Source organism: Brachyistius frenatus, unplaced genomic scaffold (genome assembly GCF_029030835.1).
Source record: "Brachyistius frenatus isolate BFR_SWC_R1_liver_20210118 unplaced genomic scaffold, ASM2903083v1 Contig_21, whole genome shotgun sequence".
Lineage (NCBI taxonomy): Eukaryota > Metazoa > Chordata > Actinopteri > Embiotocidae > Brachyistius > Brachyistius frenatus.
In genome coordinates, this window is record NW_027210620.1 from 4547003 (window position 1) to 4562461 (window position 15459).

At 42.3% G+C, this 15459-nt stretch overlaps 1 protein-coding gene across 5 annotated transcripts in view; it reads left to right on the plus strand.

The window, feature by feature from the left end:
* The window catches only part of LOC138619819 (protein EFR3 homolog B), a 29733-nt gene that overhangs the window by 8516 nt on the left and 5758 nt on the right, over positions 1-15459 (plus strand). For all 5 annotated transcript variants that reach the window (XM_069696607.1, XM_069696606.1, XM_069696603.1 and 2 more), the window contains 11 exons: positions 1816-1892; positions 4184-4311; positions 4626-4776; positions 7305-7426; positions 7790-7939; positions 11331-11465; positions 12944-13022; positions 13493-13628; positions 13751-13912; positions 14145-14256; positions 14515-14566. In XM_069696607.1, coding sequence (XP_069552708.1) covers positions 1816-1892; positions 4184-4311; positions 4626-4776; positions 7305-7426; positions 7790-7939; positions 11331-11465; positions 12944-13022; positions 13493-13628; positions 13751-13912; positions 14145-14256; positions 14515-14566 — 1304 coding nt within the window. The remainder of the gene's footprint in view (positions 1-1815; positions 1893-4183; positions 4312-4625; positions 4777-7304; positions 7427-7789; positions 7940-11330; positions 11466-12943; positions 13023-13492; positions 13629-13750; positions 13913-14144; positions 14257-14514; positions 14567-15459) is intronic.

The following is a 15459-nucleotide window of genomic DNA, read 5'->3' on the forward strand; positions in this document are numbered from 1 at the left end:
GGACATCCTGCCGGCGCCTGCTGCCCTCCTTCCAGGTGTAGGTCACTGATAACACACCACACAGGGGTACTGAACACTCCGATTTTTATATTGTAATATTGAATATATTGAAATGTAAATCAACAATATTTCCCCCAAAAGCTTTGCTGTATTTCGTGGTCAGTATGGGATCGGCTAGTCTATGTGCATTAGTGAGTGAGTCACCTGTGTGAAATCTGCACAGTTAATCATTTTTATGTTGAGTATATTTTTCTTTTTGAAGGGTACCAGTTGACAGCTGGTTTGGGCCATCTTGTCTCTGCAGGAGCCCGAGTGTCTCAGTGCGTGCTGCGTTAACCGTAAGGCTTGTCGCTGGCTGTGTAGGTTCAAAGGTTCTTGCATATTTCTAGTGGTGCATTAAAAAGGTAGACGGGTATTGTCTTGGTCTTGGACCAAGGAAGAATCTAGCCTATTTTGGATACACTGTTAGATGTGGTGGCATGTGGGCAGTTCGTAACTTGTTAATGTGTGGTCAGTGAGCTCTCAACAGGGTTTTAGTGCCACGTCAGTGAAAAGGGCTTCAATCTCCGCAACAGCAACTAAAATAATGAATAATGAAACATTTTTCTTTCCATTGGGAGACTAAAAGGAAGGAAAACGACGTCGGGAGGAAGGAAGGAAGAAAAACTGTTTCTTTGCAGATTGTTTAGCTTTTGTTTAACAGCCACTAAGTTTCTGCTGTCTCTATTTGAAGTGTTAAACTTTCATACCATTCATGACTTGGCCACACTGCTGTCAATGTAATGACCTACTTTTTTCATTTGCTTTTGGGACTCCACAAACTCACATTGTGCATGTTTTGATGAGGCAAAAAGATCATATTTGTTGTGCAGATCTGCACGAAGGGTTAAAGGATTCATTTAGGGTTTTTGGAGGCTATCCCTTTTTTGTTGTTTCTTTATTCTCCCTGGGTCTTCTTATGACTCACCACTGCTGAATTCCCTCAACCAATCAGAACTCGGCTCTCTCTGACTGCCTGGCTTGCTTTCTCCTCAATGCAAAGTCAGATAAATCTCTGTTCATACTGTGTGTTGCTCTCTTCTTTTCAAGGCTGTCTTGGTTGAGAGGAAGAGAGACGGGGTGTGTCTGTCTGTCTGTCTGTACGTAATTGTCTTGTGACCACATTCTTTCCGTATCTTGCTTTCCTCAAATCTCTTTGCACAGAATTACCTTAGCCTAGCATGCGATTGTGTGGGAAATAAAGCCTGGTGTTGCAGGACAGTGCAGGGACAGACTGTGATAGTGCCAACTAAGCTCCAAGATTAAGCTGTCTTCATGTTTTTAATCTCAGAATCTAAAGTTTGAATGATTGAGTCATGCCGGCAGCACTGACATTGGTGTGTATTTGACTTTGCAGTTTTGTGGATGCTTACTAGTTTGTTTTGTTTAAGTACAATCCGAACTGTCGATGGAGCTCTGACAATCTGTCTAGTCTTTCCATATTCAGTGTGTGTAGGGAAGCAGGGGTTTCTGAGGAAGCTGCTGTGTGAAGTTCCCTTCTTCTGTATATTAGTATTCTTTACTGGCTACGTAGCGATTTTAACCCATCCTACAATTTGTATTGTCTGTAACCTAACCTTTTGAGACAATGGACTCATTTTAAATCTGCGTCATTACTTTGCCACTGCTTTATTTCATTTGCAAAGCACAGACACAGTGCGGACAAAAAGTGCGACCACAGAAAAGTGATGAACAAAGAAGACACGAGAGTGGATTTTATTGCATTTCTGTCAGTCATACTGTATAAGTCTAATTGGCTGTCTCTCCTTCCTCCAGGGGTTTGTGGTTGTTGCGGGGCCCTCCGGCCTCGGTACAAGAGACTGGTAGACAACATCTTCCCAGAAGATCCAGAGGTGAGACGCTCAAGTGACACTTTGTGCTTCTTTAGTCATGCCTTGTCAGACTGTCTTTCATGTAGAGAGTCGACTGCACGATTACACGTAGAACTTGCTAATGCACTTGCTAAACTCTGGGTATCATGTGTTATCTTAGAAATTGGGGTTTTATCATATTTAGCTGGTAGCCTATCATCAATAGGCCCTTGGCAGATTCATATTACACATCTATGATAACTTCTTAGATTTAGAAAGAGTGAGGTACAGGTGGTAAAAAGGACTTTTCACGTCCTCCGTACTTAACTGTCTTTTTTATATCTGCTCAGACCTCATCTTTTTTTTTTCTTTTTCTTTTGACCATTTTCACAATTAACTGAGATCTGGTGCAGAGGACTCGCAAAGAGAATTAGCTTGGGTGGAGACGAAAGGGCAGATTTGTTGCAGAGGGAACTTTTAATTTGTGTCTCTGTGCTACTGCAGTAACCCACTTTACTTTTTCAGATCTGTGGCCAAAACTGCAATACAGGGACGTGCTAATACACACTTCATATTCCTGCTTTGTGTGTGTGTGTGTGTGTGTGTGTGTGTGAGTGTGAGTGTGAGTGTGCATGTGCATGTGCACCTGGACATTGTGCTCCCATAAAAGGTTTCTAAGTTTGTCTGTAACTAATGGTGCCCGAACAGCTCGGAACAATGAAGCTGTCTGATAACGTTGAGTCAAAAGGTGTGTGCGTACGCTTTTGCTATGTTTCAGTGTTTCTCTCGGATAGTTTGTGGATGGGTGGTTAAATATGGGCTGTATTATCTGCATGTCTCCTTTATATACATAGAACAGTACAGTACAGTCTATTAGTAGTTTAAATGACTTGTTTGGAGCAGCAATATTCTGGTTGTGTGATCGATTATGGATTCCAGCCACTGGGTGATTTAGACAAGGGGAGCTTTCCCTCTTTGCTGATCTCCAAAATAACCATCTGAGTAAGGGAGTAGGCCTTTTTTCCACAACAGACATTTTTTGACTCCTCGCAGGGAAAGGTAACAGCCCAACTAATGACACTAATCAGGCTCCTCTTACATTATTTATATATATCTATATATACACTGTATATATTACACAGAGTTGATTACAAATATTCCATATATCAGAAAGACATGCCAGTTAGCAACACAGACTTGGAACTAGAACATTTGAAGTTAAAGCAGTAATTGTTAATGGTATTCATTACACCTTGTGCTTTTTCTGCTATGACATGTCATGATATCTGCTGTGTAAAACTAATTGATGCTATGGACTCGTAGCCATGAATGCCACAGTAAAACATTATGCAGGTGGTTATCAAACCATCCTTCATGTATGGTCTTTTTCATTACATTATGACATGTCACAGTTGGAGAAACACGGGTATATCTACTTCAAAAAGTGATCGCTCCAGTTATTGTGCATGCCGGGTCAATGACACTCTGTCATGTGTTGCTGGGGCACTTAAATATAATTGATTTATCATCCACGTTATTAGTAACACTTTTTTTTTTTTTTTTTTACAAATCCCAAATGTCTGTTTAAAATCCAAATGTCTGCTCTGAAAATGCCCTTTGGTCAGAAAACATACTTATTCCTAGCTAATTGCTAAGAGTGAGCAGTTTGCCTTTTCTATCTTTAAGTCGTTTTGCTGTGCTGTTTTTTATATTCAGGTAAAATAATGAATGATAATCTAGTCATGCATCACATTTTTTAAGTCTATTTAGAGTCCTCTTGCCTTTCATAGCTCCTGTATGTACATAGCACTTGGAGTGTATAGCATTGCAGTCTTATCTGATAACTAACCATGTGTAATATACAGTGTGTATAATACAGTGTTTGTTACCTTTCTTTTGTCTTTTTGAGAGCCCGTTTCGGTTCTTGTCTGAATGTAAATGGGAACTGTAGCTGTTTTTAGCTCTCTAGTCCCTCTGACCAAACGGAAGAGCAGTGAAGTAGGTCAAGGGGGAAAGTAGGAGGGGAGACTTGGTGATCTAGATATCCTCCTCCATTTTGGGGTTTGAGGTTGAGAAGTGGTGCAAACTTTAGTGCACATACTCTCGCATGAAAGCTGGATTAATTTATTACCTGTCTACCCCTTTGTCAGTAACATTGTCAGCCCATCAGTGGACATACCAACCACATCTCCTCTCACCTGAGAGTGACAACATTTGTATTTTGTGTAAACTGCTCCTTTAACATATTAAAACAAACAGGTGAATGAAACCCAAAGTTTTCCTATATTCTCTCTCCTCATCTTGTCCTCCCTCCCTCCCTCCCTCCCTCCTAGGATGGGCTAGTCAAGGCCAACATGGAGAAGCTGACATTCTACGCCTTGTCAGCTCCAGAGAAGCTGGACCGTATCGGAGCCTACCTGTCCGAGAGACTGTCAAGGGATGTGGCTCGACATAGATACGGGTGAGCTTCAGCTGTTGCCATTCAAAATAGTCTGTTAAAAAACCCCATTTCAGTTGTCTCCGCCCCAGACAAATACTGTCTGCATATTTTGTGTCTTTATGCTCAGCCCCGCAATAACTTAACTGACTTTAATTCGGCACAGTTAAAGCTTAAAGATGAATAGATAAAGATGAAGTCCAGCTGAAATATGTTCAATATGTAAGTCTCCAGAGTGTGTCTGGCAGTGCTTATCGTATGTTGATCTCTTCCAGACATTAATTCTGTTTTCCTACAGTGTTAACAGTGTCCCTCTCTTTCTATTATTTGCTGCTCAGGTATGTGTGCATAGCCATGGAAGCCCTGGACCAGCTGCTGATGGCTTGTCACTGCCAGAGCATCAACCTGTTTGTGGAGAGCTTTTTAAAGATGGTGCGCAAGCTGTTGGAGTCAGACAAGCCCAGCCTGCAGATCCTCGGAACCAACTCGGTGAGTTTTCAGGATTATATTACTCGTTTGAAGAGTCGCCAACTTGTTTTATATTTTTGCAGTGATGAAACAACTAAACCAGAAAAGCCTGCGTGCACATAGACTTTATCTGGTAGCTCCTTTCCTCTTCTATCATGAGCATTTTCTTTTTTTTTTTTTTAAATAAGTGCAGTGAGAAATATCTATCTTAAACAAAATTACACTCTTGTAATAAGTGACTGCAATGATCAAGTAGTGCGAGGTTGTTGGAAGTTAGTTGTTGCGTCCAGGGAGAGAGAAAATGCACCTTTGCTTCCCTTGATGTCTGCAGTACATTGTTTTCTGAAGGATGTATAGTTGCAGTGTATACGCAGACAGTTTTTTTTAATGTAAAAATAAGTTATTAAGCAAAAAAACTTGCTCCGCTATCTATTATTTTGGTCAGAAGAGTCATTGAGGAAATAAGACTTGTTTTATGATATGAATCTAAGATAACACACACACACACACACACACACACACACACACACACACACACACACACACACACACACACACACACACACACACACACACACACACACACACACACACACACACACACACACACACACACACACACACACCTCCTCACTCATGTGGGTCGCTAATGTATCTTAGTTTCTGAGCTTTTCTGCTGCATCAAATTCTACCCATTTGACTGGATTTAGAGGAATTATCCAATCAAAAGTTGACAGGGCGCATTTACTTCCCAGATGCGATGGCACAGAGTCAGGAACTTTAACCTTGGGAGGGGTACAGTGTTAGTATTTCAGGAGGATCAAAGCATAAGAGCGGTGGGCAGAGAGGGTGATGAGTATCATGAGTATAAGTGAGTGGGAAGCAGCTATCGGCCGGTCGGCCGGGTCAGCAGAGGACACATAAAGGAAATCAGATTAGCCGCTGACTACACGGGCAAAAGCTCTGCAGTCATCTATACAGACTGACGAGACATGCCGTCTTCTCACTCACAAGCTTCCTGCTGTGAGTGAATCTGTATTAAAGGCATTTTGCCATATGTGCATATTTAAATCTTTGCATTCAGAGGGCTTGTGTTTTGCTGCAATTATTCAGTGCATACATACATTGAGGCCTGAACTTTAACTGCCAAATGGCTGCTTGTAAATGATGGATCCAGCGTAACACAACATGCCGCGCGTCTAATCAAACAAGTGCAGTCCAAACATTTCTTCTTCTGCCTTTACGTGATATATTTATTTGTTACAGCACAAAGATCTTCAATAGATTATTCAAGAGTCAGTTACAGAAGTTTCTTCTTATCTCCGTATCGTTTACTCGGGCATGATGCACCAACACTGTTTGTCTCTTCCATTTATGACAGAGTTTGCCACCTGATTCTTCAGTTCTTACTACAGTATATCCTGTACGGCACAAAAGTGACACCCTGTGCCCAAACTGTGAACTACATTACTTAAGCCTCTACTACAGAAAATACTCACATTTACTTTCAAGGTAGACAAAAGAGAGGTGAAGGGTAAGGATTTGAGAGGTTATCGCAACTGGACTCACACCTGGCCAGGTTCTCTTACACTCTGTTTCACTGACCTGAAACCTTTCACTTCCTCTCAGCCCCTGAGTTGTTGTTTCTGTCAACCTGCTGTTACTTTTATGGATTGCTCTGTGATGGAGAAGACCAGCGGCGGGGGTTTGTTCCTCCTGCTGTAGCCCGTGATTGGATCAAAAACCTTTATAGTCTCTCTTATATCGGTGGTTTTAGACACTATTCTTAAAGCTTTCAATCTGATCTACAGTCTATTTCAGCAGACACAGAGTTGATACATTAATACCTGGAGGCTGCCCAATATTACTGGCAGTAAATGCTGGGCTGCTTCCAGGTATCAGCTGCGGCAGTAAATTGCTGCTGAAGCTGAGCAGCTTTACAGAAGCATTTACAGACACACTTCATTTGATTTGCTCAAGGATACTTAATTTAATTTTAAAACCTATCCAAAGACTCATTTTATAAATGGGGGGTGGGGGGTCACCACAGACTTCTTTAGATGTTTATTTTCTACATAAACTCTGCTCCTTTGTGTTACTGCACTTATCGAGCCTGTATTTTTGAATGGGAGTTTACGTAGCTGCTATAATTACCATTTACTTCACTGACTGCTCGTGATATAATTCTTGCTTCGGGTAGTATAATGATCCAACTTCATTTCAAAGAAATCCAGTTTATAATTTATTAATAGGGGAATGATGTGAAGCTGAATGTCAGCCTGTTTATATGGTGACATTTTGCGGCCCAGCGGGAGAGAACCCCCCACTGCCCTGTATTTTCCACTCCTAATGAGATGTTATGGAGCTCCAGTTTGACTTAAATTTAGGAGCTATTTAAAGCTACTTCACAGAAGTGTGTTCAATCAAATCAAAATAAACCCTTAATAATCTTGGGCTTTTGAGGAGTTGACTTATTACTGTGTGTCTCTCGAGCTGTAGAGGTTCTGGTTGACATAAACGTATTTTTTTCTCTCTTTTTCCCTCGTCAGTTTGTGAAGTTTGCCAACATAGAAGAAGATACGCCGTCGTACCACCGCAGTTATGACTTTTTTGTGTCACGCTTCAGTGAGATGTGCCATTCAAGCTATGAGGACCCAGACATCCGCACCAAGTAAGTGGACAGATGCTTGATTACACCGGAGACAGAATTAGTAAGTGACTGCTGTTTTTAGATTCCTTAAGAAGTGTTTTTTTTTTTTTTAGACTTCAACTATAACTGGACATCTTTTTTGAATATACTCTTACAAATCCATGAAAAAAGAGCTTCTCACCTTAAGTCACCATTTTTAATTACTAAAAATAGACAAAGTGACATCTTTTGACAAGTCAAATATAGCCATGAAAAGATAACAACCAAGGGATACCAGCAAAAAGCTATATACAAATAGAATGTGCTAATTATAGTCATATATTTATAGTCTGAGCTTTTAGTCATATGATTTCTTATGTCTGTTTGTGTGGTTGTTGCCTCCAGGATCCGCATGGCAGGTATCAAGGGTCTGCAGGGTGTGGTGAGGAAGACTGTGAACGATGAGCTGCAGGCCAATATCTGGGACCCTCAGCACATGGACAAGATCGTCCCCTCTCTGCTGTTCAACCTGCAGAGTAGAGAGCACACAGAAAGGTCAGTGCACAAGAGGAAAATATTATTCTCTTCCATTTTCTGTTTGCAAAGAGGCCTACCATTGTCTATTAGGTATTTAAAAGAACAGACGTGTTGCTTTTGATTGTCAGTGTGACATGAGTCGTGCAACAAATAAAAATGGCAACCTGATATTTTGCAGCACACTCTTTTCAAGGGAATCTCTGATCTGAACCTCTTTCTGTAGCTCTTAGTGAGACCTCTTGATTCTTCAAGTATTAGTTCGGTTCACTCATTTTGGAAAAAACTGCTGGGTGCCTCTTCTCAGCTCTGAGTTTCAACTCTCTCCCTAGATGTTCAATTGGATTAAGATCAGGACTCATAGCAGGCCACTTTATTATGTTCTGTTCTCATCCATTCTTCGAGGCTTATATTGTTAAGGGTTGGATCACTTTTCTGTTGGAGGAGCCAAGACCTGTAACTGATTTCATTGTACGCTGCACTGCTTTATAGCACACTGTGTCAGATGCAGAAACCCTTTGTGTCACAGAGGGATCAGTTCTTCTCTTTGAGATCTTTTCCGTGGACATAGAGCTGATGTGCATTAACAGACAGCTGTCCAAAAAGCATTGTGAATTGTCAACAATGCATTTTAGCTAACTCCTGTCAGGAGTTAACTCAAACACTTTTACACTCTCCGGATAGCTGACTGAACAAAATGTCAAAACTATTTGACAAAAATGCAGGTTTCTGCAGCCATAACACAGATGTATTTGTGTTATTCTATTTCTGCTATGACATGTGATGTGTCTAAACAAAAAAACTCACACAGTGCCATCTAACATGTGGGGAGAAAGTTGATGACCCAAAACTGCTCGGTGTTGACCTGCCGCGCCTCGGTCACTCGTTATTTTGTAGCCGACTGGTGCAGTTTGTGTCACTTTGGGCCATATTTGTCCTGGCAGTCTAGTCAGCCGTCACGCATGTCATTCATCATCATCATCCTCACTGAGTGAAGCTGCTGACAGCTCTGTTCCCCTTATGGGCATCTGTTAACCCACCAGCAGCATCCAAGAACAAAGAAACCAGGAGTTAAAGACAAAAACGGAATGAGAAAAGCATGAAAGGGGGAAGCGTGGACAGAAACGGTGCGATGGATGGAGAGTAAAATCTCCGAGCTACAGGATGCCAGCATGTGAGTGAGTCTGCAGAGTGTAGAGCCTCCTTCTCTTGCCAGTATTCCACATACTGAGATTCACTTTGACGTCAACGCCGAGATCTGAAGGTTACGGGAGCAAAAGGGGAAGGGCAGCGAGAGGATCACTGGGAGATCGGAAGGGGAATAGATAATAGAAATTAGAGTGATAGGAATGGGAAGGTTATCGAAAGAGAGTCAGAGACAAACTGACACAATCCAACAGGGAGTCACATTTCCCGCTCTGCTTCCCTCTGCTCTGTGTGTTATGAATCCTGCCCCTGCTGTGCATCCCCATTTCCTCCTCACAGCGAGTCTAGCTTGTCATTACACAGCAGTCAGTACAGAGTCTAATTACCTCACTCAATGTGTGTGTGTTCTTACTCTAATAATACCCATGCTCCAATTTATTTAAAGATCAACTTAAGTCAACCTTGTGACAGATGGGACGAACTTCTGTAGAAAGTTTATATCTGGAGAGAACAGAAGTTTTTTCTGGTCTCACTTTTGTGTGTTATACTTCAAGAACAATAACTGACATGATTGTTTTTAATGACATGAAGTTGTCACCAAAGGCTTTTTGTTCCCCAAGACATTGCCTCAGAAAAACTTAAATGATTTAGCATTTTTATGAGCTGTGTCTCTTTATACTCGGCATTGATTGGTCTGTCTGGGCGCGTGTCTGACGTCGGCGTGTTGTCACTTTGGACTTTTCCATTTGAATGAAGTTAAATCAATAAATGGATTCATTTTGTTGCCTTTATACTATTAACATTATTATTATTATTATTATTATTATTATTATTGTGGTATTACTACGAGAACCTACTTTTCTAAAAAAAAAAAAAAATAAGTTGAAAATCTTGGCATTTTTATGCTTTTTTTGTAAAGTTGACTATTAAATACTTTGTTTCCTCTTCTCCCCGCAGCTCACTTATACTTCTTTTCCAGTTCTTTTTCTTCTGTTTTTTAATGAGGGACCAAAGCCTGCCTTAACTTCCTGTAATTTCGTCTGAATCATCGCAAAAGTGTTTCCACATTGCAAACGAACCAAACAGTCGATCAGTTTGATCCCAACTGAGACCATCTCTTTTGGTCGGTCAAAATCTTGTTCCAGTGGTCTAAGAGGCTGTTCCCATTTGGCTACTTCAATTCAGACACGTGCGACCTGGCCGTGATCGGACCACAAGTGGCCAGCAAAAGTACCGGTGGATGCATTGAGCTCTGATCCGTTCAGTCCACCTCCGAATGTGGCGTGAACAGATCAGAGCTCGATGCTTCCTGTGTGTGTTTCCGCCTGTACTTTTGCTGGCCACTTATGGTCAGATCACGGCCAGGTCACGTGTCCTGATTGAAGTGGCAAAATGGGAACAGCCTCTAAGGAACCTTTCACTTCTATTATGGTTCAGACCAAACTGAAAATATGCAGGTTAAAATAGAAATATCCTTTTCAGCTGGAAAACTAAACAAAAAATGTCAACAACAGGATGTTCGAACCAAACTTTTCCAAAGCAAATACCACATCAAAAACGTTTTTAAACATTTGACCCCAGTGTTGGCAATTCAGTGTATTTTTTTTTCTCTTGATTTTTGGCTGTTTTTGGATTTGAGGTACCATTAAGAGGCAGGATTTCACATTTCCTCCACAGCAACAGCAGCAGGAGATGAGATGAAAGAGTCAGGCTGTTAATAAATAATGTCATCATTGGTGGGCTACCCGGGGCTAGTCATGACCAAGATAGAGTTGTGGCAGATGTTTTTAACTATGCATGAGAACAAAAAAAAAGGCCGGACGCTATGTGGGTGCGCTGCCAACACACACTTGGACACGTATGCTAATTTAAACACGCCCCCCCCTCCCCCCCTCACACACACACACACACACCCTCCCCATAGTCATAACAGATGTGCAATCTATAAAATGCACACATCCACAGGACGGCTAATACTGTCACTTAATGTTTACTGCAGACAAACCGCAGAGGCTGAAGTCACTTCAGGGGCAGCGGAGACTGCAGTCACACAGCGATGCAGGGAGTGTTTTTGTGAGCTATAGTGTTTGTTATTCAGTCAAGTTGATTTCAAACCTTTACCTCCTCTCTCCGATTCCTCTCTCGCCATCTGCACCCTCCCAATTTGCCTCCCTCTCCCTCTCCCTCGCCCCCTCCCTCGCCCTCCTCCCTCCTCCTCCTCCCTCTCCTTCTTTCTTGCTTCCCCACCTGCATCTCTCCCCACCAGCCGCTCTCCGTCTCCGCTGCAGGCATCGGAGAAGGAGAAGGAAAGCCCGGTGGATCTGACGGAGCGCTGCTTCAGGGAGCTGCTGGGACGAGCTGCCTATGGCAACATCAAGAACGCCGTCACGCCCGTGCTGATGTGAGACACCTCTGCAAACTCTTTTATTTATGAGACCTGCCCTCTGTCTGTGATGTGTTCCTGTGCGCTGCTGTTGTTGTTGTTGTTGTTGGGTTGTTGTTGGTTTTTTTTAAAATATTGACCAAACCTGAAGGAAAGCTGCATCTTAGGGCTCTGCTGCAGCATTTCTATCTTCACACTGATTGGCCCACAAGGGGCGTGACAAGGTCAACACAAGGTTATGTTGTTGTTCTTGACTAGCATGCATGATTCGAAGATGGAGCATTTAAGTTGTATTGTACCGCTTTATGCTGCGTTCTGCCTTGATCGTGTTGAAGTTACAGTTCTTTTCTGGCAAGACGTTGCTGATTTCCTGCTTTTCCGCAACATTTTCATGCGTTTGATGTTATTTCTGTTTTGTTTTGGTTTAGCTCTGTTAAGCATTTTTCTTTTGGTCTTCTGCCTCCGCATCTTTTTTTTTTTTTTCCTTCTCTCCCTCCTTATTTAAGTTAATCCGGCCCTGCTGTTCCTCCAAGAATATTGTATTTAATCTGTTTTCCCTCTACTGCATGTGCCTGTGTCTTCCTTAGCTCTCTTAGCTGTTCACTCTGTTTTAAGTCCATCTGTCTTTTATCCCTCTTGGCATGATTCCCCTGCATCTCAGCTACAGTCAGTGATTGTTCCTGCTTTATTTCGGAGTCGAGTTGGTGGTTTGATGGCGTGATAGAAGTGGCACCTTAAATGTTCATTTTTCAGGTGAAACGTAATGAGTTAATCGATGTGCTGAGTGATACACTAGCGACCAGTCGTGATATTTCAGGGGCTTTCAGGTACAACTAAACTTGGTCACCTATACTGTGTATTGACAGCCACATTTTAAAGTTAACATAAAGTAACAATGCCAGAAAAATAAGACATTAAAATTAGGTTTTCTCAAACACATTTTATATAAACGATTGGGTTGTTGGACTTTGACAATTTCAGACTTTTGAGTGTAAAGTCTTTATTGATTTATTTCCACTGCTACTCCCTACTTACCATTTCCCTGTGCGGTTATATATCAAACGTATATTTCTTTTGAACACTCTTGATCCATCCATTTTCTCTCAATTTTGCCTTCAATTCGTTGCAGTACTTATGTCCTGTGTGAGAGCAGCTCTTGGCCGTCTACCACTGTCTCCGTTTCATGCTTTAGTTGTTTATCTCCCTCGATCGCTGCGCCTCTGTCTGTATTTACATAAGGAGTGCAGGACTTTGCAGGAAGAACATCTGTTCAGTAGTAATGACCTTAATCACGCCTGAGGGATCCTAATCATTTGCATTGATTAGGTTTTTTTGGGCTATTTTATTGCACTTTTTGCATTTTGCATCAACATCAGATTGAGATAAATGTGTTCACTTATTTTACTGCTCTCCATCACTCATGCTGCTGTATAATTACATCCTCCCTGTCCTTGCTGTCTCTCTCTCTCTCTCTCTGTCTGTCTGTGGTCCCTCAGGCACTTAGATAACCACTCTCTATGGGAGGGAAAGACCTTTGCGGTGCGTTGCTTCAAAATCATCATGTACTCCATCCAGGTGAGTGATAAAGCACAATTATATCTTGCACAACCTTTCCTTCACCCCTTTTCTCTCTCTATCACCGCTGCTGACCTCATCTCCAGGTCCGAATGGACTCCTGTGATTTGCACAGCACCATGTTTTTTTTTATCTTTGCAAGTGGTTATTACACGCTTTCGGGATGTAAAGTAGGAACATGCTCCAATATTCATGGAGTTTGCACTGATTTATACCCACAATTAGTTCAGAAAATGAAAGTTGCTTACACAATCCATTTAGGCATCATACATTTTCCTCGCAGCTATGGCTCATTTTGGACCTGAATGAAAAATGCAAAGTCAGTGAAGTGCTTTATCTTCTGTCGACAGTTTCTAGTTTGCTTCCTGTAACTTTACAGTTTTCTACCACTTTTCTCCCTTCTCTCTTTTTCCTCTTTTTTATTGTTCTTGTTTCATTCAGTCGTTCTTTCTTTGCTTGCCCCCCCCCAGTCCCAGCACTCTCACCTGGTAATTCAGCAACTTCTCGGTCACCTGGATGCTAACAGCAAGAACTCGGCCACAGTGCGTGCTGGGATAGTAGAAGTCTTGCTAGAGGCAGCCGCCATTGCAGCCAGCGGTTCTGTAGGTCAGTTACATGCACACACACACACATTCAGACTAGAGATATGTGCACGTTCAGACATGACACATCAGATGATTTTCATTTGGGATGAAATGATCTCTTCATAAGCAACACGGTGTCTGCAGGTCCCACGGTGCTGGAGGTGTTCAACACCCTGCTGCGGCAGCTGCGTCTGAGTGTGGACTACGAGCTGACCGGCTCATATGACGGCAGCACCAACATCGGCACCAAGATCATCAAAGCTCACGAGGAGAGGCAGCTGCAGGAGGCCGTCATCAGGACTATCGGTGAGTCTGTGGACAGAGTGTCTTTGTTTTGGTTTGAGAGTGAGAGTAGGGGGAGTGTGTAGGGTGCTCTGCTCTTGGTGCTTTTGTTTACCATGTCTGCGTGTATGTGTAAGCTTTCTTGTGACAAGTAAATCTTTTCCACTCCCACGCATGTCTCCCCCCCATTGCTCCAAACCCTCCTTTTATCTGTCTGACCCACGTCTCTCTCTATTTCGCTTTCCCTCACTTTCAGGTTCATTTGCCAACACTCTGCCAACCTACCAGAGGTCAGAGGTCATGCTCTTTATCATGGGCAAGATCCCTGTTCCTGGAGTTCACCTGGCTCTGCCCGCCACTGGCTCTGGGTACGTTAGTCCCCCAGCATTTAGTCACAGCATTCTTCCAGGATACGCACAAACACACACACACACACACACACACACACACACACACACACACACACACACACACACACACACACACACACACACACACACACACACACACACACACACACACACACACGCACGCCCACCAGCTGGTGTCACAGTGCTTTGTAAACAAATGCATTTAGATCCGAGTGTTGGTGATTTTAAGGATACATTTCTGTCTTTCATCTCCAGGCCTGAGGGCACCAGGATGATTCAGATTATGTTACTCAAGTCTTTGGTTCAGGTAAGTTCTCCATCTCCTAATATATTATTTTTTTAATTCAGAAAGCTTTACACTAAGGGCAGGGCATGCAAACAGTCAGACGAGAGTGGCAGCGTTCATCGGTGCCTCGCCTAAACAGCGGGGTTAAGATAATATTGTGAATTATAATATTTAAACTGCGGACAAAATGTTTTCTCAGACTCATCAGTCACAGGGACACTTAACCTTTCAAAAGCCGCATTAGGTCCCACTTTATTGCAGCATGTAGATCTTAAGTAAATACTTTTGTCCCAACCAGGTCTCCTTTGGCTGTACTCTTGTAGTCTACATGTCACTGCTTCACATTCCTGTCCACTGAGGAATGTTTTTTCTTCTAGTGAGGGTTTATAACCAAACACATGTATGTGCTTAGGAAAATCTCCTCTCCAGTCGACGGCTAACAAATGTTAGCCTTACGGCACACTACACTCCTAAACAAGAAAGTAGCCTTGTTTGCCAACATGTAATGTGTGTACATTTGAAAGTAGCTGCTCAGTCAGTAAGTAATACATGACTGTTGTTTGTCTGTACTTATCTGATGACCTCAAACACATTAGGGAGGGAAGAAATCCCACTAGTTAATTTTCGACAAGGCACATCTGTTGAGTTAAACCTATTCCAGATGAAGAAGTCGAGGATCATTCACGAATTTTCCAACAACATGAACTTAAATCTGTGTCGAGTCCAAATTGTACAACTTTGTTACAGTGATGCTTCTTTTATTTTAGAAACAATCTTCGGTGCAGTGCAGACAGCGATGTTGTGCTGGAGCCTGTTTCCCCACAGGCCCACAGATAAACACAAACCCAACAACAGCAAAGTTTAATTAAGGCCAGAGTTTGCTAACATGCCCTGCTGTTTGTCAGCTTAACCAG